We start from the raw sequence: 25,168 nt of genomic DNA, 5'->3' as shown, positions 1-25,168 counted from the left end.
TCCCAGAAAAGTTGTTTCATGAGCAGCAAAGTGACCTCTGGGCTCCAAGTGCTTGGGAGTGAGGGTCTTGGTTAAATTCTGCAAGCCTGGCAGGGGACACTGCCTGTCCTGGGGTGACAATGCCTGTCCTGGGGGGGACACTGCCTGTCCTGGGGTGACAATGCCTGGCTCCCAACCGTGCAGAGCCACAACAAGCGTTCCCTGAGTGCTGTGCATGGCATTTTGTGTGAGCAGGTACCTCAGTGGCTCTGAATGTTCCCCTTTGGCATGGGGGGAGGCTTTGAGCTGGCTCCTCTGCATCCTCTGAAATGGCAGCCTGCTTTTCCATGGCCTTTCCAGGCGTTTTCCACCGTGGCTGGCAATTTACTGGCTTTGTGCCACAATCCAGGGGGGCTCTGGAGCCTGGGCAGGGCTCTTGGTCATGAGACAGCAGCACATGAGCACAGTGTCCTTTTTGGGGGGCTCAGCCCTCCTGCCCACTTAGCACAAGACACAGGTTTTTCTTTCCACCCCCACAAACCCTGTTCTCCAGGGATTTTAGAAGGAACCCTTGTTTACTGGAAAATAGTTAAATTATTTGCTTGTTCTTTTTAATCCAGCTTTTACAGTTTGTTTTTTTTTCTTTCTGCTTCTCCGTTGTTGTTGTTGTTGTTGTTACTGAAAGAGTAAGAACAGCTGAATTTGGGACAATTCCTTGCTCTTTGCAGGGGAGAATGGCTGGATGCTCTGCTGGGGGTTCTGTAGTACCTGAGGCTGCTCTCAGCAGAATGGTTACAGCTGGAGCAGAAGGGGCTGATCCCACACGTTTGATTTTAGGCTGGTCAGAAATGGGTTTGGAGCCTGCCCTCCGTGGAGATTCCAGACCCCCAGCCCAGGGAAGCAAAGGAACGTGGGGCACACACGCCAGGAGCCAGCCAGGCCACATCTCTGCCGGTGCTCCTGCATGGCCTGGGCACTCCTGTTGTGGCTGGATCACTGAGTGCTGCTCTGGCAAAGCCTGGTCTGGCAGAGCTGGGTCCCAATTTGTGGGATTAGTGGATGTGAAGTTGGAAAATCCTGCTGGAAGCACTTGCCAGCCGTGATGCTTCTCAGGCTGGAGAGCCAGGGCATAGCAGGGAGCTCTCCTGGCAGCAGCAGGCTGGGATTGGAGTGCTGGGGTGGAGGCGAGGTGCCTGCTCAGCCCTGGGGATGGTGCTGCCCAGGAGTGTCTGTGCCCAGGGATGTGGCACCGCTGGCTGCTCTCACAGGGCTGTGCTTCACACAGGCTCAGACCTGGGGGTTTTTACCTGCATTTACACCTGTGGGGGTTGTAAAGCCACTCCAGCGTGTGTGGGGAAGGAGCAGGGGTTGTCTTCACCCTCGGGCTGTCTGGAAGAGCTGCTCCCATGCCTGAGGTCCCTACTCAACCAGTGGGGAAAACAAGCCCCGAGTGGCACCAGCATCATTAGCACAGAAATCCGTGTGTGGAGGGAAGGCTTTGGGGCTGGAGGCTGTGGTTAGCAGGGCGCGTGGTTCCCATGGGGCCCCAGCCCTTCCCCACCGGGAATGGTGGGAATGTGCCACAGAGCTGGGATGGGGCTGCATCCCTGGCCTGGGGCTGCATTCCTGGCAGCCTTGGCTTTCTCTTGGTAGCTGTGGAGGAAGTGTGAGCCCTGTGCAGGGCAGAGCTCGGTGTCCTCTCCCAGTGCTGGACGTGCAGCTCCTGCTCCCCAGCCTGGCCAGTGGCACCTGTTTGCCCAAGGCAGGGTGTGCCTGGCCCGGAAGGGGACTGTGGTGCCTGGCATGGGAGCTGGAGCTGGGCATGATTTTTCTGTCAGCTCCATCCCTCCTCCTTCCGCTGGCTCTGCAGGCTGAGTCTCGGAGCCCTGGAGGAGTCTGCGAGCCCTGGTGCCTCTCAGCGGTGCCTTCCTGCGCGTTTGCTGCCCAGCGAGTTCCCCGTTCTGTGCAGTGGAAGGAACCAGGCTGAGCTGGCTTTCTGGCTGGTGTTTGTGGCCTGGGACCCAGGGCTGCATCACCACCCAGGCCTGTCCAGTCTATCTCCAGCTTCACTTTCCAGCCCAGGAGCAGACAAATCTGTGCAGCAAGCCAGAGATTCTCCTTTTCACTCCTGGCCCTGGAAGGCAGGTTCCTGGTTTAGGGATATAACACATGGTCAAGCTGCAGATGGTCACGTTGTTTCTCACGCTCTTTTCTGGCTACTAAAGGTGCAGATAATTAATAAGAAGCTGGACTTTAGCAGCGTTCAATCCAAGTGTGGCTCAAAGGATAATATCAAACACATCCCGGGCGGAGGCAGTGTGAGTACCTTCACACTTTCAATGCTCTATAATAGTTCTTTTGATAAGTGGCATGTTGTGTACACTAAACTGCCAATGCTATCTGCAGCGACCCTGCCATCAGATAGCTATTGGTGACGTGCAATGACTCTTTTCTGGCTACCAAAGGTGCAGATAATTAATAAGAAGCTGGACTTTAGCAGCGTTCAATCCAGGTGTGGCTCAAAGGATAATATCAAACACATCCCGGGCGGAGGCAGTGTGAGTACCTTCACACTTTGAATGCACTGTAATAATCCTGATTTTAGTGGCATGTTGTTACACTAATCACCAATGCTATCTGCAGCCACCCTGCTGTCACATAGCCATTGGGGATGTGCTGTCATTTAACCCCATTAACCCAAAAGATGACCCCTAACAAGTCCTGGACATACCTGACATGGACAGAACTAACTGCCCCGTGTCCAAACCACATCTGTAACAAAACATCCCAGTAACTCCAGGGTTTTGCACTGCCTGGAAGGTGAAAGCCTCCTTGTCTGTGGGATGGGGCCTCTGGCACACAGTGGCGCAGGAGATGGGTAGATTTATGAGCAGACCCAGTCCTCGTTGCTTAATGTGCTGCTAAATTGGACATGATCCTGCCCAACATGTGAGCATGCAGGTTCCTGCCCATTCCCATCAGGCAAGTATGATCCATGCAAATATTAAGTTTCTCCTTGCTAATGAATGTGTCCAGCAGCGCCCACGGAGGCTGAGCCTGAAGTATTGTTGAGTTAATTGATTTGAACGCTGGCATTTCCAGCTGTTCCCACATAAATACCAGACTCGGCTTTCAGTTACTGTGCCAGAAACCTGGAGAAACTCCACAGAGGTTGGTGGATTTACAGCTGGAGACAGTTTGGGTCCAGGAAAGATGCTGGACCGAGGAAGGCACATCCCTGACACCCCAGAGAGTGTGACTGGGATTTGTGGGTCTGAGATGTTCCCCATGGATTTTCCTTGGACTGTTTTTGATCTCTGTGGATGCCTTCCCTAAGAAACTGAACCTTGCAGAAGGCTTGGCAGGTGAACACAGGGACACAGCTGGGTTTGCAGCCTCTGGCTTAAATTTGGTGTCACTGTGCAGTTATTTCAGAGGAGGCCAGAGGAGCTGCTTTGCAGAGCTCAGACCCCTGTGAAGCAGTTCCATGGCTGTCCCTTTTCCCCACTCTGGGGTCCTGCACTGCCTGGCTGCCCAGGGTGCGGTGGACCAGGAGTTATTGTTGGCCACGAGTCCTCCGTGCTGTGGCGGGTGCTGAGCTCATCCCTTCCTCCACGGAGAGCTCACACCGTGGGCGTTGGCAGCTGCTGTGGGTTAAGAATTACCTGGATTTTCGTCTGGGGGTTGTGATCCCTCCCCAAGTCCTGCCAGAACTGAAAACCCCATGACCTCTGCCTGTGGGAGCTCTTGGAGCAAAGCCTGGCAGGGGCAGAGTGGCTGCACAGGCTGTCCCGGGGGCTGGGCTGGGCCCTGGGGCTCCCGTGCGAGAGGGGCAACAAGAGACCCCAGGGCTTTGATGGCCATTGGGACTTGACCCCCCACAGCACTGTCAGCAGGGACCCCTGCCCAGTCATCACTGCTTCCAGAGGGAACTGTCCCTCCCTGGGGCTGGTACCTGGATTTTTAAGCCCACTGACCAGGTGATGCCTCAGGTAAAAGTTGGCACTGCTGATGCTGAGGGGTGGGATCCCCAGGTCTCTGGCACTGGTTTCCCAGGCAAACAACTCTGTTCCCCTTTTCCTTTCTTGCTAAAACGGGGAGGATCCTTCTCTGCTCCCCAGCGGGATGGGAAGGGATGACAGAGTCCTGTCTGTCAAAAAAGGGACTGGAATGAGAGCAGAAAGCTCCAATTGCTGACTGCTTGCACTGGAAACAGGAGGACTTTCAGTCCCAGGTCTCAGCGGTGCCTGAATTGCTCATAGACCCTTCAGGGTCACAGCTGGGATTAGAAAGGCACCAGCTGCCCTTTTTGGGCGTTTCCTACTTTCCAACCAAATCTGGCTCCTCTCCTGCCTGGTGCATTAAATGTGTGATCTTTCCCAGCGCTGTCTCCACGTCTGTGTCCACGGTGTCCCAGACCCTGAGGGGTTGCTTTTCTCCCTCTCTGTCTCCTGTCAAATGTGCCTTTTGGTCTGTGTGAGCATCGGAGACAAGGCAGGTCAGCAGGGCTCTGAGCCTGGGACGGAGCCTCTGCTCCTTTTCCTGGCTCCACGATGGGCTGCGGGCTGTTTCTCAGGGCTGCGACAGTCACAGTCCGTCACTGGGGGTGATGGGGCCAGCGTGACAACTGAAGGATGCACCTTCCCCTGGGGCTTTTGGGTCAGCCCCGCGCGTACAGGTGGGGAGCAGAGGCTGCGGTGGACCCTTGGTGCTGGTCTGGGGCTGCTGGGAGGAGGCAACTCCTCTGCACAGGTCCCTGTGGTGCTGGCACATCCTCTGAGGCTGCTGAGAGCATCACACCCGCTGTGGTGCTCGGGGGAAACACGGAGAGCAGCGGATGCTCCCCGGGAAATCCAGGCTGTCCCCAGAGCCAGAACCAACCTCGAGGTGTGGATGGTCTCATTTCTCCTGCACAGCCCCACTAACTCCAGCAACAGCTGACCCACACCCAGTGTGAGTCCCAAACCAGGGTCCAGGGGAACCTGTGGGGTTCTGGGGATGTTTTTTTCCCCCCTTGTCTCCTGTTCCTGCCGTAGCTGCCGTGTGTGTGCCGTGGTCCGAGGGTCCTCTCCTGTGTGTAGCTGCTAACGTAGCTCTGCAGAGCCCCTGTTGATGTCCCTCTGTGTGTGTGTCCCGTGTCCCCGGTGTCCGTGCGCAAGAGGCCACCGGCCCCACGTGGTCTGGGGAAGGGGGGGATCCGTGGAATTGCTGGAGCCCACGTTCAGAGACATCATGGGCAAAACATGTCAAAACAGAGCTTAAATATCATGAAATGCTGTTGTGGTTCAATATTTTATAACTGCCATTTTAATTTCTATGATGTGAACTCCAGATATTTAGACTTTGCTTTGCTTTTTTTTTTTAACCCTTATTTCCGTTACAGCATTTTTCAGAAATGCATATTTTGGTCACTCTTTTAAAAGTTCTGTGCACATTGATCATTTCTGTTCTTTCAGTTTTTGTGGACATAAGCTTTATGTTTTACACCAGAAAAGGTATTTATTTTTTATGTTTTCTCTCTGGTATATCTCCTCCTTTTGGATGATGTGTATGCAAATCTTAATTAATTACCACTCCACTTTCTCTCTCACTTGAGCACTTTAAAATTGCCTCTACTCCCCCCTCTGTGGAGAGGTGATCTCGTGCATGCTGACATGTTAAGAGGCTACTGCACACGGGCATTAATGATCTCCCATTTCTGATGACGGTTTCTTTGGTGTCATTAATCCTCCTGGGGTTTGAGCTGTCCTTTCCCTCCAGTCCAGCTCAGGTGCCGCTGTGTGTTGTGCTCCCCCTCTCCACCTGCCCGTGCTGGCCACCAGCTCATCCCCTTTCCCTCTCTCCTACGGACAGGTGCAAATCGTTTACAAACCAGTCGACCTGAGCCATGTGACATCCAAATGTGGTTCCCTGGGCAACATCCATCACAAACCAGGTACCCCTTGGGCTGTGCTGGCCCTGGGAGCTCACGGCGGGTGTGGAGAGGGGCAGGGGGTGAGGGGAGGCAGTGACTGGAGCATCCCAGTGAGCCCTGGAGTGCTGGGTGCTGTTCCCAGCTCCTGACCCACCTCCCACTCTTCTCTTGCAGGTGGTGGCCAGGTGGAGGTGAAATCTGAGAAACTGGACTTCAAAGATAAGGTGCAGTCGAAAATCGGGTCCCTAGATAACATCAGCCACGTCCCTGGAGGAGGCAATAAAAAGGTGAAGGGGCCTTGGGGACAGGGCAGGGTCCTGCTGGGGCTGGGAGTGGGAGGGGTCTGGCCTCGGGCAGGGTCCTGCTCGGGGCTCAGGGGACATTTTCTGAGCAGAGCTGGCACTGCTGCCAGGATGTCTCTGTGTCCCTCTGGGCCTGTGGCCACCCAAATGAGTGTGAGTGTCAGTGACAGCCTCTCCTGTGGTTTCCTGCTCTTTCTGCTGTCTCTGAAGTTTGTCTCAAACCCTTCCCATGACCAAGTGTCACCATCAAGTCCTGTGCTGTGTTGCTGCTGTGACACAGAGCTGGCAGCTGGGGAGCTGCAGAGGTGTTGGATCCCCAGTGAAAGTGGAGCATTAAAGGCTCAGCTTTATTTAGCACAGGTGACTTTGCAGCAAGCTGGCCCTTCAGAAGGTGATTTCTCCTTCCTGACCGAGGGCTCTGTGAAGGGAGGGGAGTGTTTGGGGGGATTTCAATTGAAAGACAAAAGGCACTCGGGTCAGGGAAACACTGAGCTTGGGCTGAGCTGTTCCCACTGAGGCTTTGATGGTGACTTCAGCACGTCTTAGTCAAGTAAAACAGCTCCACAGCCGGGCTTCAAGGCCACCAAGTCCCCAGCAGGCAGGGGGTGAGGACGTGAGGTAAGCACAGAGCTGAGACTCCAGCCTGGCGACACGCAGGGTTCAGCTTCCCCAGGGAAAGCAGTTTTTATCTTGCTTGTTTTTCCAGCACTTTTGTCTCAATGGGAGGGGAAGGTTCTGTTTCAGCTCCTGTATTTTGGCACTTTGTTCTTGGTCGCGTGTTCTCTGTGCAGCTCCAGCTCTCACCTCCAGCTGGCCTCTGACTGCGGGACCGCTTGACTTCCTTACCCTTCTCTCTGCCATGCATCAGCCTCCCCTGTGCTTCACTGAGCCTTTTGCCATCGGTTTTGTGATTCCAGTGATGGCTCTGTCACATCCTGGCACATTCACTGGGCCATAGTTTGAAGGACTTGCCTTTTGCAGGGGAGTTTATCTGCAAGGCTGTGACCCAGCAGTGGCATCACCACCTCAGCCTTCCAGCCTGGTGGCTGCCCCTCCCCTGCCCAAACCCACACCTGGAGGAGGTTGTGGGTGTAACTGAGTCCGGGTGCAGCTCTGCTGTCCCTTTCCCATGTCCCCAAGCCCCCTCCTTGCTCTGTGACACACAGATGCACGTTTGGACTCACAGTCCACAGCTCTTGAGGCTGAACTCTGGTTCCTGTGCTGGGTCTGCCATGGGGAGCCGAGTGCTCGGTGCTCTGCCCAGGTCCCTGTGCTCTCCCTTGCTGTCCTGGAGTTTTCCTCCCTGGCTCCAAAGGCAGCCACTCTTCTTTCTATGAGTCAGTGAATGGCCCTGTTTTTCAGATCTTTTTCTCCCCAGTTTTCTATTTCTTTTCTATTTTTTGTCTTTTTCCTTCTGGCTGGCATTTCTTGGATCGTGGTTTTTGTTGCTGATGCATTTTTTGCCCCCCACTGCCCTGGGTGGGTTTCTTCACCTGTAGAGAGAGAAAGGCAAGGAAGACAAGACGTGGACCCTGAGCCCAGACCCTGCTGGGCTCCAGGCCCTGGTGCTGGAGCCGCTCACCCCCACGGAGAGCCAGCCCCCAGCCTTGCACTTGGCTGGGGAGGGCACCTGTAAGTAGCAAACCAGATCCAGTTCACCAGGAGAGGGGTTTGGCTCCTGGGAGCAGCTCCATGGGCTAAGGGGAAGCTTTGTGGGCTGTGTCCCTGCCATAATCTCTGCCAGGGGAGTGGGAGCAGCCCAGATTGTGCCCTCTGCGTTCTGGGACCCGGGACCTCACCTGGGGAGGATTTGGCAGCATCCAGATGCTCCAGTCCTGCTGTCCCCTCTGGTGCTTGGGATGTGCCCAAGGCCTGGGGCACTGGTTCACTGCTCTGAGCTTTCCTCCCACCTCTCAGTGGCCGTGCTCGAGTGGACGCCTGGCAGGTCCCGCCCGTCTCCCCGGCCATGCCCCCCTGACCGCCCTCCTCTCCCTCACAGATTGAGACTCACAAGCTGACCTTCCGCGAGAACGCCAAAGCCAAGACCGACCACGGCGCCGAAATCGTCTACAAGTCCCCCACCATCTCCGGAGATGCCTCCCCGCGCCGCCTTAGCAACGTCTCCTCCACCGGCAGCATCAACCTGGTGGACTCCCCCCAGCTGGCCACGCTAGCCGACGAGGTGTCCGCCTCGCTGGCCAAGCAGGGCTTGTGATCGCGGCACGGCGGCCACCAGGAGAGAAGACAAGGAAAGGAAAGGAAAAAAAAGAAAAGAAACAAAAATAATAATCTGGCCTTCTTCCTCTGTTCCTTTTACAGCTGCTTCCCCGTCCCTAACTGGTTAATGATTTAACCTGCTTTTACTGTTCATTCAGCTCTAGCTCCAGGACTTCAAAATCAGTGACACTATGAGGTACAAAACCTCCTCTCCCCCTGCTCCTCGGAGCGCACAGCCCGTCCCTGTCCCCGCGCTCCCCCCGCTCCTGCCGCGTCCCTCGCTGTCCCGGCCCCGCCTGGGGCCACCCGGGAAGGCGGGGAGGGGGCCCGAGGGGCGGCTACAGCACGGCGCTGACCCGAGCACCCCACACCAGCACAGGGCAGTGGGTGGCCCTCCTGGGAAGGGGCTGTGACCTTGCCCAGCTCGTGCCCTGCCGCTGGCCGGGCTGGCCCGCGGGCCGGACGCGTCCTGGGTGCGCAGCCGGGGCTGCGGGGAGATGCCCTCCCTCCCCGTGCTAAATTTGCCTGCTGATTTGGAAGAAACCTTTTGTTTTTATCTCCGAAAGCCGAGATGTGTATGAAGATAACGGCCAGGTACCCCCTAACCCGCTCTCAGCTCCGGCAGCTGGAGTTCAGGCGACGCCGGGTGCCCGCTCCGAGGGGCCCCGGACGGCCGTTCCCTGTCCGTGGCTGTGCTGGAACCGCTGAGTGGATGAGTAGAGGCTTTTCCCCATTCCTTTGGCAGCCCCTCGTGTCGTAGAGTAGATTTGTCTGTATATGCTTGGACCGTGCCAGGGTGATTGTTTTCATAAACGAGCATGTGTTTAAAAAATAAATGCTGTAAGTAGTTTTGAGCTGCCCCGCGCCGGCTCTGCTGCAGCCCAGCCGGGGGCCCGGGGAGCTCGGCCGGCTCCGGGTCGTGGCCAGCCCGGCGCCCGGAGGAGCCCGGTGCCGCATGTCTGCCGGGCGGGGGGCCGGGGCTGCGCCGGGGCTGCACCGGGGCCGGGCACCTCCCAGCGCCCCGGCAGCGTGGATGAGGGGCACTCACAGCTCCAGGGCTGCGATGGCTCCTGGATTTGGGTGCAGCTTGTGACATTTTTGGGTTGTTCTTTTTCTTTCCCTGCAAGGTCAGCTCAGCGATGGCGGAGGTGGCAGCTCCATGGCTCTGCTGTGCCGGTGGCAGCGGTGAGACCCTGGGAGGACGCAGGGGAGGCGGCAGCAGCTCCCCCAGCCCGGGGCCAGCGGCTGCTCCCTGGCACTGAACCCCCTTTCCGGGTGCTCCCCGGGTTTGAGTTGGCAGCGTCTCACCCCTCACACAGCACTGACCACCCCCAGCACCACTTGGAGACAGGAGCCAGTCGAGTTCTTTCTTTGGCTGCTTTTGTTCCTGTGGCTCCCTGGGGAGCACGAGGGGGTCCTGTGGCTGTCCCCGCCTGCCCCTTCCCTCTACAACCAAAGAGGCTGAGATGCCACCAGTGAAGCTCTGTGTGTGTCCTCCTGCCCTGTCTCCCCCAGAGGCCCCAGCCGAGCTCTGGGGGTAGAGCTGGGGGTGGGAGGGCAGAGGGGGCCCAGTGGGGCCACAGACCCTGCAGCCCCAGGCTGTGCCACAGGGAAAGCCATGCTTTCCCTGCAAGGGCCCAATTCCTGGTCTGACAGGGCTGGTGGAGATCAGGGCCTCTGGTTGTCCTTGGGGTGGTGGCTGGGTGCCACCAAGGCTGTCAGAGCAGCTGTTCCTGGGCAGAGCAGCAATTCCTCCCAGGACAGGACCTGCTCCCATCCTGCGGGGGCTGTGAGCCCACCCGTCACCCCCTGTCCCTCTGTGGGGCTGGGCTGCCGCAGGCCTGGCTGCGGATGGGGATGGTTTGGGGGGGGGTCCAACCCTTCTCTCTGCAGCCCCAGGAGCTGCTTTATTGCTGGGGAGAGGCTGGTCCAGCACACCACCATGTCCAGCTTGTCACTCCGTTCACTTGACTCCATGATTGTAAGACTCTGTGCTCCGTCCCTGACTCTGTAGCGCTGTAGGAGCCGCCGCGGTTTTTGTCCTCTGTAGAACGAGCAAGTGGGAGAACCCTCAAAGCATCACCTCTTTACCCCTTTAGGGCTGCAGGACAGGGTAGCTGAGCTCACCCATCCTGTGGCACCCCTGTCCCCTCCAAGCAGCCCCTGAGGGACACCAGCACCCAGGGCCAGGACGTCCTTTGCTTGCGCCGAGCTCCAGTGAGCAGCCCCTTCCTGCTGTGAGTGTCCTCAGCCCCATCTGCCGTCTCCTCCCGGCGGCTGTGGGGTCCCAGGACAGCCCTTTCCATCCACCATGTCACCCACTGTCCCCTCCAGCAGCCCGAGCCACGTCCCCAGCCCCGACCCTGCATTCAGACCCAGGCCTGAGGGTCCCCGTGAGCAGCCGGACAGCCTGACCCCAGCTTTTCCTTTACTCCACACACATCTTGGGTCTGAAAGGGGTTAAAGCCGGCACTGATTAAAAAAAAAAAAAAATCGTATTTCTGCACTCCAAAAGATTCTGCGTGTTAGCGAAGGTCGGTGCCAGCCTGTGTGGTGTTGGCAGCCCCGTGCCCCCCGCGCTGCGCCGGGGAGGGGAGGGAAGGTTTGATCTCAGTGTATCATTCTAGCTTAGCTTCTGTCTGTGGGTGTCCATAGTGTATCGTGTGTTTAACAACTGGTTTACACTGTTGCCGTAAAAGTGAATTTGGAAATAAAGTCATTACTACGATAACGGTAACTGGCACCTCTTTTGCATGGGGGGACACAGGGGTGGGGATCCATCTTCTCAGCCAGCCATCCCTCGGGGCCCCAGGCCCCCACCCGGTGGAGCCAGGAGGGACAGAACAGGCCCTGGATGAGAACCAGCAGCACCCCAGAAATGTAAAATAAACCCCAGCCCTGGGGTCGCTGCTCTTGCTGACAGTAACTGCTGGGAAATGATGTCACAGAGGAAAAAAGAGGCCACTGGAATGCAGGAGGGAAGCAGCTGATCTGAGTACACTGAAGGGCCCCTTCCCTGTCCCAGCCCAGCGTTTCACATTGATCAAATGGAATATTACATTTTAATTTTTTTTTTAATCTTTTCTTCTTTTTTTTTTTTTTATAAGCACATTTGTGCTTTGCCAACAGAATCAAGACATTAACAAAGATCAGCTTCTCGGAAGAAAAGCATTTCTATATAACAAGGACATTACACAGCTCAAAGCAGGAAAAGAAAATATTTACAAAATACAAGGTGGTTTTTTTTGTGTGGTTTTTATAATGCTAAAAGGGTTATTCAGAATTTTCAACCTTATAAATAGAAAAGCACTTCTGCAGAGGGGTATGGTAGCGCCGTTGTTTGTTGGGTTTTTGTTTTAAAGAAATGATGACAGATCCTTTAAACTAGAACAGAACCAAAACCACGAGATCATGTTGAAAATTGTGAAAACCCCGACCATGAAGCAGTTCAGCGACTATTTCTTTACGATTACAAAATGGAAAAAAAAAAAAGTCCTTTGTATTTTTTTTTTCCTTTTTTTTGGTGATGTGATTATACATAAGACAGGCACAATGCTAGCAACAGGACAGGGACCAGGAGCCACACCGTCGGGACCGGAAAGCGTTACGGATGGGGACGGTGTGCGGGACCCGGGAGTCACTGCGGGTGCGGAACCGGGCGGGAGGGGACGGGGAGGAACAACAAACTGGGGTTCAAACTCAAATACCTGTCAGGAGGGGGCACCTTGGGCGCCCCAGAAATGGAACGGAACCGACACCGGAGCTGGGACGGTGTGGGAGTGGAGCGAAGCTGTGGTGATCCCACGTGGGATCGGGATGACCCTGAACCCCCGGGAGCCGCCTCCTGCCTCCATCCTTCCCTCTCTGCTCTCCTCTTGTCTGACACAAACCCACCTGCGGGACCCCCCGCCCCTGGCCTGTCCCGGAGCGGCGGCTCCTTGCTCACGGCTCACCCCGACTGCCCAAGCCCACAGCGAGGGCAGAGCTCCAGCATCGGCCACAGCCCAGTCCCAGCTGGAAGAGCCTCACCCCAAAGGGCATCCAAGTGCCCCGGGAATTCTGCTCAAAGCATCCGAGACTCTTCCCCTCCCTGCCCTTGGAACACACCAGGTGTGCACCGGGTGCTTCCCAACTCCCACTCCTCCCAGGCGGAGCTGAGCGTGGAGCAGCCACAAGATCCCTCCTTTCCTCCTGCTGGGAATGCAGCCACAGCCCTCGGCACAGCCACGGCTCCAAACCAGGGGAGAAGGAAGGGGGAGGCATCCCTGGGGCAGAGGGGGGATTGGGGAGGGGCAGAATCCCCCCTGGGGACACCTGGAACTACAACCTTGGGCAGGAAAATGCAGGAGGGTGGAAGTGCAGGTGGGCACTCTGCAGGTGAGGACAGCCAGACAGTGAAGGTTGCAATCCCAAGACATCACTTTTCACCACTAATTTCACTCCACTAAAACCTTTCAGGGAGGGGGGGAGTGGGTTAAGAGAAAACGACACCCTTTTGTTGGGAAAAACTATCCCCGAAATCTGCTAGTCAGCTAAATCCTGTGCTCTAGTTTTATACACCTAAAGGGGGGAGGAAAGGGGAGGGGGTCTGGTGGGCTGCTCCCCTCCCGAGGCTTCACTCCGCTGGGAGGAATCTGGGGGCTCATTCATGTGACGAGGAAACATGGAGAAGGAAAAAAAAAAAAAAGAAAACAAAGAAAAGAAAAAAAAAAAAAAAGAAAACAAAAAACAGTTTCTAAACTCCTTAAATTCACTAAAAACTGTGAAAATTCCCGGCAGGATGTTTGAATATCAAACGCAGATTTTGGAAGCTTTAATGCCAAGAGTTAGTTCTGTGTGTTGGTTTGCTCACGTCTCCCCGTGTGTCTCTATCTGTGCGCTGGCCGCAGGACTGCGGAGCAGGAGGAGGAGGAGGAGGAAGAGGAAGAGGAGGAGGAAGAGGAGGAGGAGGGGGGGGCCAGTGGGGTTCGGCTCTTGAGGCTGGCCAGGCTGGGCGAAGCCGAAGTGCCATCGCATTCCCGGGAGGATTTACTGCCCGACGTGCGGCGGGTGCAGCGCGACAACCGGTCCTGGGGGTCGGATTGGTCCTCGCACTCCGTCCGGGGGTCGTAGGAGAGCGGGAAGGTGCGTCGCTCCCAGGGCTGCACAGCCTAGGGGAAGAGAACCGAGTCATGGAAAATCCCTGGAAAAGCTCTCGCGTCCTCGCTCCTCGCACGGATCCGGAGGTCAGAGCTGCTCCTGGTGCAGAGCCCCAGCCTCAGGAACAGTGCTCAGAAGCCTCGGCAGATGAGGAGAGGACACGGCAGCTCCCCACGGAGCCAACTGCTGGAAACGCTTCCCACTGCCCGTGCATCCCACCTGGCCCAGCTCCGCCGGCACCGCCCGCGCGCGGGTTCCAAGCTGCCTCCCCACACCAGGGGCACCTGGGGTGCCGCGCCTGCCCCGGCCGCAGCCAGAACCCACCTGCTCGTCCAGGCCGGCCTCGGGCGTGGAGCAACGCGTGTCCTCGCTGGACAGGAGCCGCAGGGAGTCCCGGGACAGGGGGGTCAGGGGGGCACAGAGCAGTTCGGGGCTGATGGGGCTGCGTGGTGAGTGGGTGTGGGACAGCTCCAAGTGGGAGTGGTAGTTGCCCACCTCAGGGGATGCTGGCTGGGGAGTCGAGGGGTTCCCCAGCTGGGGGGTCGTCCGTCCGTCTGTCGATCTGTAGGACCTGAGACAGGAGCAGGTCTGAGAGCCCAGCCATGCTCCCCCACTGCTGCCTGATCCCACCCCAGGATCCTTTTGCCCTGATGGGAACACGAGCAGGGAATGTCACAGCCCAGAGACAAAATCCATCCAGGCCCATCTGTCCCTTTTCCACAGTCTGGATGCACCACTGATGCTGCTCTTCAGCAGCTGGGAGCAGGAGGAGAACAGTGAAACCCTGAGACCTCACATTTCAACCAAGAATTACGGAAGTCTGAGCCTCAACACAGAGTCCAGATAAAAACCCACAGACTACAAGCACAGTAACATAACCGAGTTCCCAAATCTATATGCAACTCTCCAAGAAACAGCAAAACATCCCACTCTCCAGAAGCACTGGAAATTGCAATGGAACAGGGAAGGGCAAATCCCTTCTTGTGCAGGTTTATGATGAGATCAACAGCTGGAAACAGTGGGAAGTTTTAGACACCCACTCACAAAGACAGAAAGGGAACTGAGTGTCCAGTGACAGCGTCCCTGATCCTGCAGGAATGATGCCATTGCAGCCCCTGTGTCTTTCCCTGGACTCCCAGGCTGGCACAGCATCTCCCACACTTCTGGAGCAGTAGAAGTGCTTGAGAAAGCAGATGGTGCAGAGTTGTCTGCAGCCAAACTGGGCTGTAGCTTCACCCCCACCTAAGCAAGACTGTGCCCTGCTCCCACATGGGCTCCTCAAGATGGATGGGGCCAAACTTTTCAGCACCAGCACCATATTTCAACCATTTCTATGAATCACCAGCTGCTCCCAGGAGCATCCCAGTGTTGGGAATGGCCCCGTGAGCAGGGCTGTACCTGCTGCCCCGGCGCTGCGGGGGGACGCTCGTGCTCCAGAGCCACCGCGCCCGCTCCATCTCCTCACACTTCCCGTGCCGAGCAGCGAAGGCCGAATCTGACAAGTCCTCAACCTGCAAAGGGAAGGGCAGAGGGCTTGGTCAGAGCTTTCTGCTATTAAACAATCATCTCTGTACAGTTTTGCCAGCACTAGTTACAGTGAGAATTTTAATGTTTATCACTGAATTGTAGAATGCCCTGAGTTGGAAGGGACCCACAGGGATCATCCAGTGCAACTCCTGGCCCTGCACAGACACCCCAACAGTCCCACCCCTGTGCCTGAGAGCACTGTCCAAACACTCCTGGAGCTCTGGCAGCCCTGTACAGGAACCAACACCAGCTGGTTCCCTGCCTCTGTTCCCTCCACAGACACTGTTCAATCACAACCAGCCCCATTCTGCATTAACTGGGAAATGAAATCCTTACCTCCTCACTGTCCTCCTCAGGGTTGGCTTTCAGAGCACTGATGTCAACTTCACGCCAGCTGCAACACAACCACCATGGGCATCACTCAGGGCACAGCCAGAACCAGCTGCCCACACCCCCCAAACACTGGCTTTTGGGAAAGGGAAATTCCACCCTGCCATGAGGAGCAACACACTTAGGCTCAGTTTAAAGTACCAGACCTCCCTGGTGGTCTGGTAGCACAGCTGATGTTTCCCAAGGGCAGAGGCTGCAGCATTTCCTCCTCTTCCTCCCACAGGCTCCCTCCTGCCTTGCCCCGCTCTGAAATGGGCCAGGGAAGAGCACGGACGACCAGGAGGAAGACAGGGGGAAACTGGGAAGAGGCAGAACTGCAAGGTTAATCCAGCCCAGGCACCACCAGGGAAACCACCGGGGCCTTTGGCTTAGTCTCCTTTTAAGGAGACAACCAGGACTGACTTTAAACTGAGCAGAGGCTGAGCTGGGCAGTTGGCTGTGATGGCCAAGGGACCCTCAGAGGGGTTATTCCTTAACTTAGCCAGTCTCCAGCAATGGTATGATCAGTTTTCCAAACTTTCCCTTCTTCCCGAGGAAGAAGCAGAGCACATCCCTTCCCTGCTGGGGCAGTACCTGGGGGTGAGGATCTCCTTGTACTGCAGCTTCTCCACGCGGGTCGTGGCAGCCACGGACATGGGGATGACGATGTTGTTTATGTCAAAGGAGCTCTCGCCCCTCCTCCTCCTCGGCTGCTGCAATGGGAAGAACCACGTGAGAAAGGGATGTGGGGTTTGGCACGTGGCAAAGCCATCAGTGGAAGCCACTGACGGAAAGAGGACAAAATGGCCTCGTCTGACCTACGGACACTTCAGAACCAACATCAATTTGCATCAGACTGGAGTTCCCCTACTGCTTGCTCCAAGTCCTCTTCCCAAGCCAACATCTACTGCCCCAGCAGCAAGGAAACCCAAACCCAAGGTGTGGCTGCCCAGAGCAAGGACTGTCCCTTTGGCTGGGGAGCACACACAGACCCGCAGCTGCCTGGGACGCTTGAACACAGGAGCTCCACCCCTGAGCCCAGAGCATAGAGCCCAGGGCCTGGAATCCTCTTGCTGGGGGAGGGAAACCTCTTCATCTTGCATTTCTGAATGAGCTTGTGAAAACACAGCAGGAAAAGCAGCAAGAGAAAATCACGGTGGGTGTGTGGAGCCAAGGAAAGGCCTCCTCGAGGTGCCAGAGCTGCTGATATGAGCTGTCCTCTCCCCCAAAACACCAAGCTCACTCAAGCTGAAACACCACTGGGTTCTTCTGACACCCTGATGTCACAGCTGGTGATGGAACAACTGAATTTCACAGTGAAGGAACCCAGTGGGGACCTGTAACCCCATAGCAACAAGCTTGGAGCAAAGGGTTCAAGGAGTCCTGCTCTGTTGCCCCTGGGTCACATCCAGCTCAGGCTGTGGCCTAAACTACCAAATGGGATGGCCAGACAGAAGCCAAGTTCTTCACTGGGACACCTGTGAACTCAGCAGAACTGTCTTTCATTGAAAGGCTTCTGCTAGCGTGGGCCTGGGAGGATGATGGTGTCTGGTGGAGGAGCTCTGCCATCGCTCTGTCCCGGAGCACAGTGGGAGGGAGTTTCAGTTCTGCTCACTCACACAGCTCATAAAGGTCCCACATCCTGCCATCCTCAAGCATTTTGGGAGTCTGAGTGTGTCTCAGAAGATGGTCTGAGTTCAGTGAGTGCTGGAGCTTGTGTACAGGTGGGAGACTGCCACCACTACTGTTGTGCCCTGGCCCTGTGACCCCAAGCCCACCCACAGACCACCGAGGCTGTGAGGGGAGCTGTCCCAGTGGAAGCAGCACTGCTGGGGCCCAGCTCTTCTCCTGGCAGCCCAGAAGCTTCAGAACCCAAAATCCGGATGTGGAGCAAAGCCAAGGGACTGCTGGGAATGGGAACATTCACCAGCAGTTGCTGAGCTGATGGCAAACCTGGAATTGCAGCTGCCTGGCGCTGCACAGCCAACACATCCAACACCCACCCAGCAACCCCAGCATGAGCTGAACCAACGGGTCCAGTGTGGCAAGAGGAACACTGAGCACTCCCCAGCCCAAAACCTGCTCAAAAGCTGAGCCCCCATGATGGAGCTGAGCCCAGAACCCCTCCAGAAGGCAGCAGATACTCACGGCGGTGCCAGAGGTGCCCTGGGAAGTGGAGCTGGCAGGAGCGGAGCCCTCGGAGGAGGTGGAGAGCTGCCGAGCTATGGGGCTGTGAGGGGTGGGAGCCACAGCTGCTGACAGGTAGCTCGGGCCACTGATGTCCGTGTGATGCTTCAACACTGCATGGGGAGGGCGGGAGAAAATGAAAAACAACATTAGCAAAAAAAACCCAGCCCACCCAAGGGGGTGGTGGAAAGGACCATGTGCACCAGAAATGGCCAGTGCTGAGGAGCACTTAGCAGGAAAGAGAAGCACCTTCCGAGGGGGCTGCCCTGGGGAAGAAGCAGTTTAGAGCACACGAGGCATTGCTGCGGTGGCGACTCGGCCCAAAGCAGTGCGTGCCCCCTTCTCTGGGGCAGAGAGGCTGAGGATGCAGCAAAGCCCAAGCTCCCCCCGAGACACTGCCCCTGGGGGCCTACCTTCACTCCTCTCAGATGAGCAGTCTCGCAATCGCTTTTTGTCAAAGGCAGGAGGCTGGGCAGAGCGCTCTGGCGCTCTCTCGGCCTTGGACACGGCCGAAAAATCGTCTAAAGGCGGCCTGTGTGCCTTGTCTGCTTGGGCTTTTTGATGGGAGCGCTCTGAGGAGGGGAACAGAGAAAGAGCTATGAAATGCCTGCTTTCACCTCTCTTTCTGCTGGCACAGGAGGCTTGGGCAGAGTTTTCCAGCTCTACAAATTCTCCACACCATGGGGGTGCTGGGGAGGTGTGCTCAGACCTGTGGCACTGCTGTGGGCATGGCTGACACCGAGCACGAGAAGATCCTACAAACCTGAGCTGCCCCTGCACACACCTCACCTGCAGCCCTGCCATAGCCCTGCCTCACCCCTGGGAGTGGGACTCGAAGGGCATCCTCCTGCTCCTGCTCCTCTCTGACTGACCCGGGCAGGGGCAGCACTTACTGGCCGCGGTGAAGAAGGAGTTGACCAGCTTGTGGCGGTCCTTGCGCGCGGGGTCAGCCAGGCTGGGGGGCACGGGGGCTCTGTGCTTCAGCGACAGCTTTTTGGGAGGTTTAGTTTTCTCGAAGGGTTTGTTCTGCCACTGGGATTTCAACATGCTCTGGAAGTGCAGGCTCGTCGGCACATCTGCAAGGGATACAGAACATGGAATCCACATGAATCATGTAACAAAGAGCTGTGGTCCCATCGCCCTGTCCCAGTATTTCCCTCCCAATTTCAGGGCCTGGAAAGCCCCAGTGGATCCAGGCAGGCAAACAGGATGGAACTGGCAGAGCAGGGGCTGGAGCTTGGAGGGACTTGGCTCCCTGGAGAAAGCAAGGACAGCTGCACTCCAAGTACTTTGATGGTTCAAGCTCTAACCCAATCCCTTGCTAAGGAAGGGCTGCCACAGGGTGATGGCAGCTCTTTGGCCATCACTGCTGGTTTGCGGGGACATGTCCCAAAAAGCAGAGAGGGGCCAGGCCAGTCCTTTAGGGATGCTGCCAGCCACTGGAGTGGTCAGACTTTGGGAAAATGGCCTCTGCTCTCTGTTCATCTTTTGCTTTCTCCTCCCAATTCACATACCATCTGTGGAAGGAGGGGACAGGTTGAAAGGAGGGGGAGAATGCCAAGACAAAACGCTGGCAGGAGAAAATGAGTTCTTTGCTGGTTTGGCATTGCCCTGCTGGCAGCAGAGTCCGTGCAGCAAGTGACACCATCCCTCCTCCTCCTGCTCCTCGGGAAGCAGTGCAGGGCTCCCAGGGACCAGCAGATGGCAACCACAGTGAGCCCAGCGTTCATCCTCCCTCCAAGGTTATTACATCATCCAAAAATTCCCAGCGAGAAATCAAACCAACCAGAAAAAAATCCCAGAAAAACCCCACACCACCCTGAAAGGAAGGGGACAAAAGGGGACAAAGCACTGGCAGGGCACAAGTGCAGGGGTTAAAGGCCTTGCTGGCTGTGTCCTGCTTGCCAGGAGAATAAGTGAATAAATGATCTTTTCCTCCTGCAGTGCCTGGCAGTTTTGCCCTTGGCAAACTGCTCCGGAGATCCCGGCTGGCACCGGAGAGACTGGCTCAAAGTGAAAGTCAGCACATGCTCACAGCTCCATCCACCAGGAATCCTCACTGAGCCCCTGCACAGCCACAGCCCAGCAGCATCCTGGATTAATGCTCACAGGCATGGAGACACCTCAGTGCACACCAACAGCACCAGGCACAGCAATTTTCCCACCTGAACAGCTTACCTGGTTTTTCTTTGGGATAGGAATCACCCCCATCCCAAAAATCAACCCTTGTGAACTGCATTAAGCATTACTGAATAAACGAAGTTCACCAGGAGGGGAAAATGGCTATTTCTATACAGGTGTTTTAAGCTTTACACCAATTAAGTTTTAAACTCCAAGTTTTTTAATCTCATACAGCCAGAAAGGATCTTCTACCCTGTGAGCTGGCTGCAGGGGGCCTAAAAATGGGAAGAATGTGGGATAATTTTCCTGGTGCCTCTGCTGCAATAGCACCCAACAGGTTGTCTCCCCACCTCCCAGGATATTTGATTTAGCACTACAGACACAGGATCACAAGTGCTGTGAAATCAGGAAAGAAATTCCTGCTTCAGGAGTTCATTAAGTTCCCTGAGCACTCCTGATCAGAGCTGTGTCTTTGGGAGGGGAGGGATCTAGCTAAAAATAGTGCCAATTTACTATTTTAGTCTGGTTTAAATATAGTGCTAACGAAAGAGGCCACATTAATTGCTCCCAGACACTCCCTGCATTTCCTACTGTCACATGAAGTTTGTGAAAAGCTGGAATTTAAACCCAAGCACACACATTAGCCCAGTGACTTATCCTGGACCAACCACTTGACACCCCCATGGGAAGCAGAGACACACACCTTCCTCCCAGCATGAGAATCCCAGAATGGCTTGGGCAGGGACACTTTCCACTATCCCAGGTTGCTCCAACCCCTGTCCAGCCTGGCCTTGGACACTTCCAGGGATGGGGCAGCCATAATTTTACACCTCAGGCAGCCACAAACTCCCACCAAGGGAAGGAACCACTACGATCCATGCACTGCCCAACTCTCCCGACAAAAGTACCATTCAAGAAGATTCTGGAAATTACTTTTCCCTTGGGAAAAGTCCCTACACATGAAATCTGTGAATACCCCACAGTCAGGGTTGGTTAATTATTCCTCTTAATGATGATTAACCCTGAAGCTGTAACACAGGAAATTGAGTGTCCTAACGGGAACATCCCTTCTTGCTGTGCCTACCGAACCATGGAAGATCATTTACAATTCCTCAGAAGGTCAAAAGGATTTCCTGTGACAAACCAATCCACAAATCATTTTATACAAATGGACAAACTCATGGAAGCAAATATTTCTCAAGTGGTTTAGAACCCCAAGACCCCAGAGCCAGGTCCCAGGAAGGACTCCCAGGCACTGCTTGGCTTCCCCATTGTGAGTGAGGCTCCAGGTCGAGATTCCCAAAACACAGCAGAGCCCAGGTATAACACTTTCCCAGACCCTCCTGCTCCAGTCAATGCTCTCATCCCAAAAACACCTGCAGATGGACAAGTTTGGTTGTACCCAAGCAGATCTGCACCTCCCCTGGAAGCCCGGGGCACCTCCAAGCATCCCCTGGAACCACCCAGGACCCAGCGGGAGCCGCGGGAGCCGCACTCACCATCCGGGAATGACAGGACAGGATGGATGCAGGAGTCCAGCTGGGAGAGGCGCTCCAGCAGAGGGGCATCGTACTGGATCTCCAGAGTGGTGGAGCTGCGGGTGCCACACAGGGCACAGGAGGGGTTCACGTCACAGCTGCAGCGCGCCAGGCTGGTACGGTGGGCCTGCAGAGGGACACGGGGCAACACCACACGTCAGCGAGCCCAAGGACTCTCCTCACACACTCCTCTGACAGCTCATGAAAAACATCCTAGAGGTGGTGTTATTTTTTTAACATTACTTGTACATATATATATAAAAATACATATTCTATATGCATACAAAATACATTACAAGACACCTATATTTTATATATTATAGTTACATTTTATTATTAATAAAAATATAATAAATTCATTCTATTTCTAGATCATTTATCTTGAATTGTTATGTGACATTTATATTGTTATAAAATTATAATTATTATGTATAATATATGTATAGCACACTCAATAATATTATTATATATAATTATTATACATACATACACACACACCCCCCTCACCCCCCCCTTTTTTTTCTATACCTTATACAGAACCTGTTAATTTAGTCTGGCCTCACAAGAGGATGCTTTCACTTTGCATAAACACAACTGAAAACTACGACTTACTAGCACAGACAGTTTAACAGCTCCTAAATTTGACTAAAAGTGTTTAATTTTATCTAGGTTGAAACCTCATTTATAAAAACCATGAAGCAGCACAATTCCGCTGTCAGAGAAGGGGGAAAGAAGCCATTTATAGTTCCAATGGGTCAGAGCCATCATTATATGCCAGGAGCTGACACTTCCAGGGACATCTACAGAGTGACAAAGGTGGTTCTCAACCTTGTTCCTTAATCCAGGACAGAGTCTCAATTCACAGATTTATAGCCTTGATACAGATTTCATTTGTGTGAAACCACTGCAGGCAGACACCCAACTGGATGTAAATCCCACGCAGAGAAAACAACCCCCCATTCCCCACCAAAACGGAAGAATGGATCCAGCTGGATCCTGCAGAAGCCTGTTCTGAGTCAGAATTATTCAATTAATTTCCATGAATGACTTGAAGGATGGGAGAGCATGTCCACAGCAAGTAACACTACACTGGGAAGGGCTGCTTGAAAGAAAGAGCTGGAAACACACTCCTGGTTATAGGTTAAGAGAAATTATCTAAAATAAATCAAATATCATTCACTGAGGGCAAATGCAAGAAGCAAATGCAGTGCCCAGAGAAGAGGAGGAAGAGGTAACTGAGCAGTTACTTTGCTGCCTCTGCAAGTCCTGCCCAGAGGATGTGGAGGTTATGATGGATCCAAAAATGAGCATGAATCAGCAGTGCGGAACCACTGCTGGGAATTAATTAATTAATAAAAAATAATAAAAATTAAGCCCACGGGGCTTTCTAACCAGGATGGCTGTGCAAGGAGAGAGGCAATCCTGCCACTCTGCCACTGTGTGAGCTGGAGGGCTGCCCCCAGCTTTGGGCACACATTCCAATAAATGTGTGCACCAAATTGTGAGGAAAACCATAAAAACATTACAAGATCAAAAACCCCACATCATCTGTGCAATGTACGTGTGAAGTTCAATCCACACAGCCACTCTGTGCTGGGCAGGAGAGTAGGGGCGACTGGACGTGGTATTTCTGGAGCACGACTTGGCCGTGACTCAGCTGTCTCTGGAATGACTGGAGGAGTGCACAGAAATCCCCTGCTCTCTGGCACTTCTTCCATCCCTGGAACTGCTCTTCTGAACCATCTCTGATTACCAAATGCATTTGATGACAACAGCAAAGACCTAACACAGAATTAACAGCCAGTTCTTCAAGCACCGAGTGCACAAGGCAGCATCATAGACGAGAAAGTTCATCAACTTCCAACTCACTGGAGATCTTGCAAGTAATCACTGCAGAGCTCTCCCAGAAATACCCCAGATAAAACTGCAGATAAGTGATCGGTTAAAGCTGACTCGGCTGAGCAAGAATGTTTTGCTCAGAAAAATGCTGCTTTTGGAGCTTCTCTTTAAAACATCCGCAGAGTGAAAATCCCCCAGCCCTTGTGGGAAAGTTTGACTTGAAACACTTTGTCTCAAAGGTAAGCGGATTTTTGCCATTATGGTTCTGTATGCACAAATAAAGGTCCTTATTTCCTCCATTTCTCACTATTTTCCCTCCAACTGACAGTTTATGGCATTCCTAAGAGAAAATAAAAAGAATGAAACACAGCTCTTCCTCATACAGGCAATAAACTGTATTTCCATTGAATGAATTCTGCATAAGGGAGAGGAGTATAAAAAATAATAATAAAGAAAACAAAACAGGAAGAGACAGGGCATTCATCCCACGTATGCCTGGGCACACAACTGTGGTTTTCCCTTGAACAGCAGCAGAGAGTTCCTGGGGCTTTGCTGATTCCTGTGTCAGAATTAAGGTTTCCTGATATTTGACTTCTCAGGGCTTCTTTCTCCTGCTCAGACTGTGCCACACTGACCCACCTGGCCTTGAGTTCACCTCAGGCTGGTTGGCTTAAGAAAATGCATGAGTTCAGCATCTTCCCTCGCCAGTGACAGCTAAGAAAAATCTTCCAACACATTACAACCTTCTCCTTCGTTTCTCCTTTGCTTTTCCAACAGCCTTTGAAGCCCCGCTGTCTTGCTCTTCCTTCCTGTTGTTTTTTTCCATCTTTACAAGAAAAACAAGAGCAAAAAACTCCCAACTCACCTTTTTGGAAAGGGGCATGATGGTGCTGGGTCGGACGAGCCGCCGCTTCTTGCAGCTCAGGACAGGGCGGGTGCGAGCGGCCACACACGTCCCGTCCGAGGGGACCAGGGACAGGCGCTGCTTTTTATGCAGGAGCTCCTCAGCTTCCTGGCCATCTCCCTGAGCGTGTTCTGCCAGGCCAGGCTGCAGACTGTCCCAGAAGAGAGGAGAATAAGAAAACCCCTGTTATTCATGCAGCACTACCAGCAGGTTCATGGTTCACACCTGAGCAAACACTCCAAGCTGAGTTTAAAGCTCTGCAGTTCCTGAGGCAACAGGTTTTATTAAACCAACTCAAGTTTTTGCTTTTAATTCAGTCACCTTCCACTCTCCCACAACTGAACCTTTGACAAAATACCTTTGGAAGCTCTGAACAAAAAAACCAGCATTGAAAGCCCATCACAGAGCAAAAGCCACTATAGAACTGAACCCTAGACTTCAGTTTCCTCCAGAATCAAGAGTTTGGGGAATCTTAAGACAAGACATTTTCATGAGTCTAAATGCAAGAAAACATAATTTTATAGAAAAAATATTTAACCCTGATGTAAATTTGGTTCTGATGAATATTTGAGATCTCTACCCATGCCAACTCTCAGCAGTGACCCCAGGAAGGTGCAGCGCTAACATCAACCTGTCTGTCTCAGGCACAAAGGATGCAGCAGCCCTGGCATCAATACCCCGTGCCCCGAGCAGATCCCAGCGCAGCAGCGCCTCATCTACGGAACCTTTTCATGTCTATTCTACAAGTGTTTCATTTCTAAAAATGCAAAACATTAAAGCCCTGTGGTCTAAGGCTGTGCAGTTCAAAGGCTGCAGGGATACAAAGAGCTCTGTTACAGCCTGCAGTGTTCCAGCTGCAGCCATGGGCTCCTTGATCCGAGCCTCCTTTGCCTGCTCGCACTACATCAGTGCAGGATCCATCCCTCCCTCTCTCCTTCCCTTTTTCCCCTCTCTTTTCCCCTGCCTCCTTCAAGGCACTGAGCAAGTGCAATGTTTTTCAAGGGTTTTCAAGTGGTTCAACCCTGTAGCATCGGGGAGTGTCTTTCACTTGTTTTCATTTACCCACTTCACGACTTTCTCAACAAAAGCAGCCTGGAGAACTAAAGAATTTAGGAAGTTTTACTCCCCAAAT

The 25,168-nt window shown here is 54.1% G+C and overlaps 2 protein-coding genes across 15 annotated transcripts in view; one reads left to right on the top strand and one right to left on the bottom strand.

The window, feature by feature from the left end:
- The window catches only part of MAPT (microtubule associated protein tau), a 43,216-nt gene extending 32,073 nt beyond the window's left edge, over positions 1-11,143 (top strand). For 7 of the 10 annotated variants that reach the window (XM_068996292.1, XM_068996291.1, XM_068996286.1 and 4 more), the window contains 5 exons: positions 2,205-2,297; positions 2,445-2,537; positions 5,833-5,914; positions 6,068-6,180; positions 8,195-11,143. In XM_068996292.1, coding sequence (XP_068852393.1) covers positions 2,205-2,297; positions 2,445-2,537; positions 5,833-5,914; positions 6,068-6,180; positions 8,195-8,410 — 597 coding nt within the window. In that variant the 3' untranslated portion in view covers positions 8,411-11,143. Of the gene's footprint in view, positions 1-2,204; positions 2,298-2,444; positions 2,538-5,832; positions 5,915-6,067; positions 6,181-7,694; positions 7,828-8,194 lie in introns of all 10 variants that reach the window. The other 3 variants (XM_068996290.1, XM_068996295.1, XM_068996294.1) reach the window with 3 other exon arrangements.
- A 325-nt stretch (positions 11,144-11,468) lies between these two features.
- KANSL1 (KAT8 regulatory NSL complex subunit 1) overlaps positions 11,469-25,168 on the bottom strand; it is an 81,581-nt gene continuing 67,881 nt past the window's right edge. For 3 of the 5 annotated variants that reach the window (XM_068996282.1, XM_068996281.1, XM_068996283.1), the window contains 10 exons: positions 23,998-24,187; positions 21,255-21,420; positions 18,528-18,710; positions 18,048-18,206; positions 17,596-17,747; positions 16,042-16,160; positions 15,415-15,472; positions 14,950-15,062; positions 13,876-14,122; positions 11,470-13,562 (listed from right to left, as the gene is read on the bottom strand). In XM_068996282.1, the coding sequence (XP_068852383.1) occupies positions 13,281-13,562; positions 13,876-14,122; positions 14,950-15,062; positions 15,415-15,472; positions 16,042-16,160; positions 17,596-17,747; positions 18,048-18,206; positions 18,528-18,710; positions 21,255-21,420; positions 23,998-24,187 (1,669 nt within the window). In that variant the 3' untranslated portion in view covers positions 11,470-13,280. Of the gene's footprint in view, positions 13,563-13,875; positions 14,123-14,949; positions 15,063-15,414; positions 15,473-16,041; positions 16,161-17,595; positions 17,748-18,047; positions 18,207-18,527; positions 18,711-21,254; positions 21,421-23,997; positions 24,188-25,168 lie in introns of all 5 variants that reach the window. The other 2 variants (XM_068996284.1, XM_068996285.1) reach the window with 2 other exon arrangements.

Source organism: Aphelocoma coerulescens, chromosome 27 (assembly GCF_041296385.1).
Source record: "Aphelocoma coerulescens isolate FSJ_1873_10779 chromosome 27, UR_Acoe_1.0, whole genome shotgun sequence".
Taxonomy (NCBI): domain Eukaryota; kingdom Metazoa; phylum Chordata; class Aves; order Passeriformes; family Corvidae; genus Aphelocoma; species Aphelocoma coerulescens.
The sequence above is the reverse complement of the archived record's forward strand: the minus strand, read 5'-3'. Positions and strand labels throughout refer to the sequence as shown.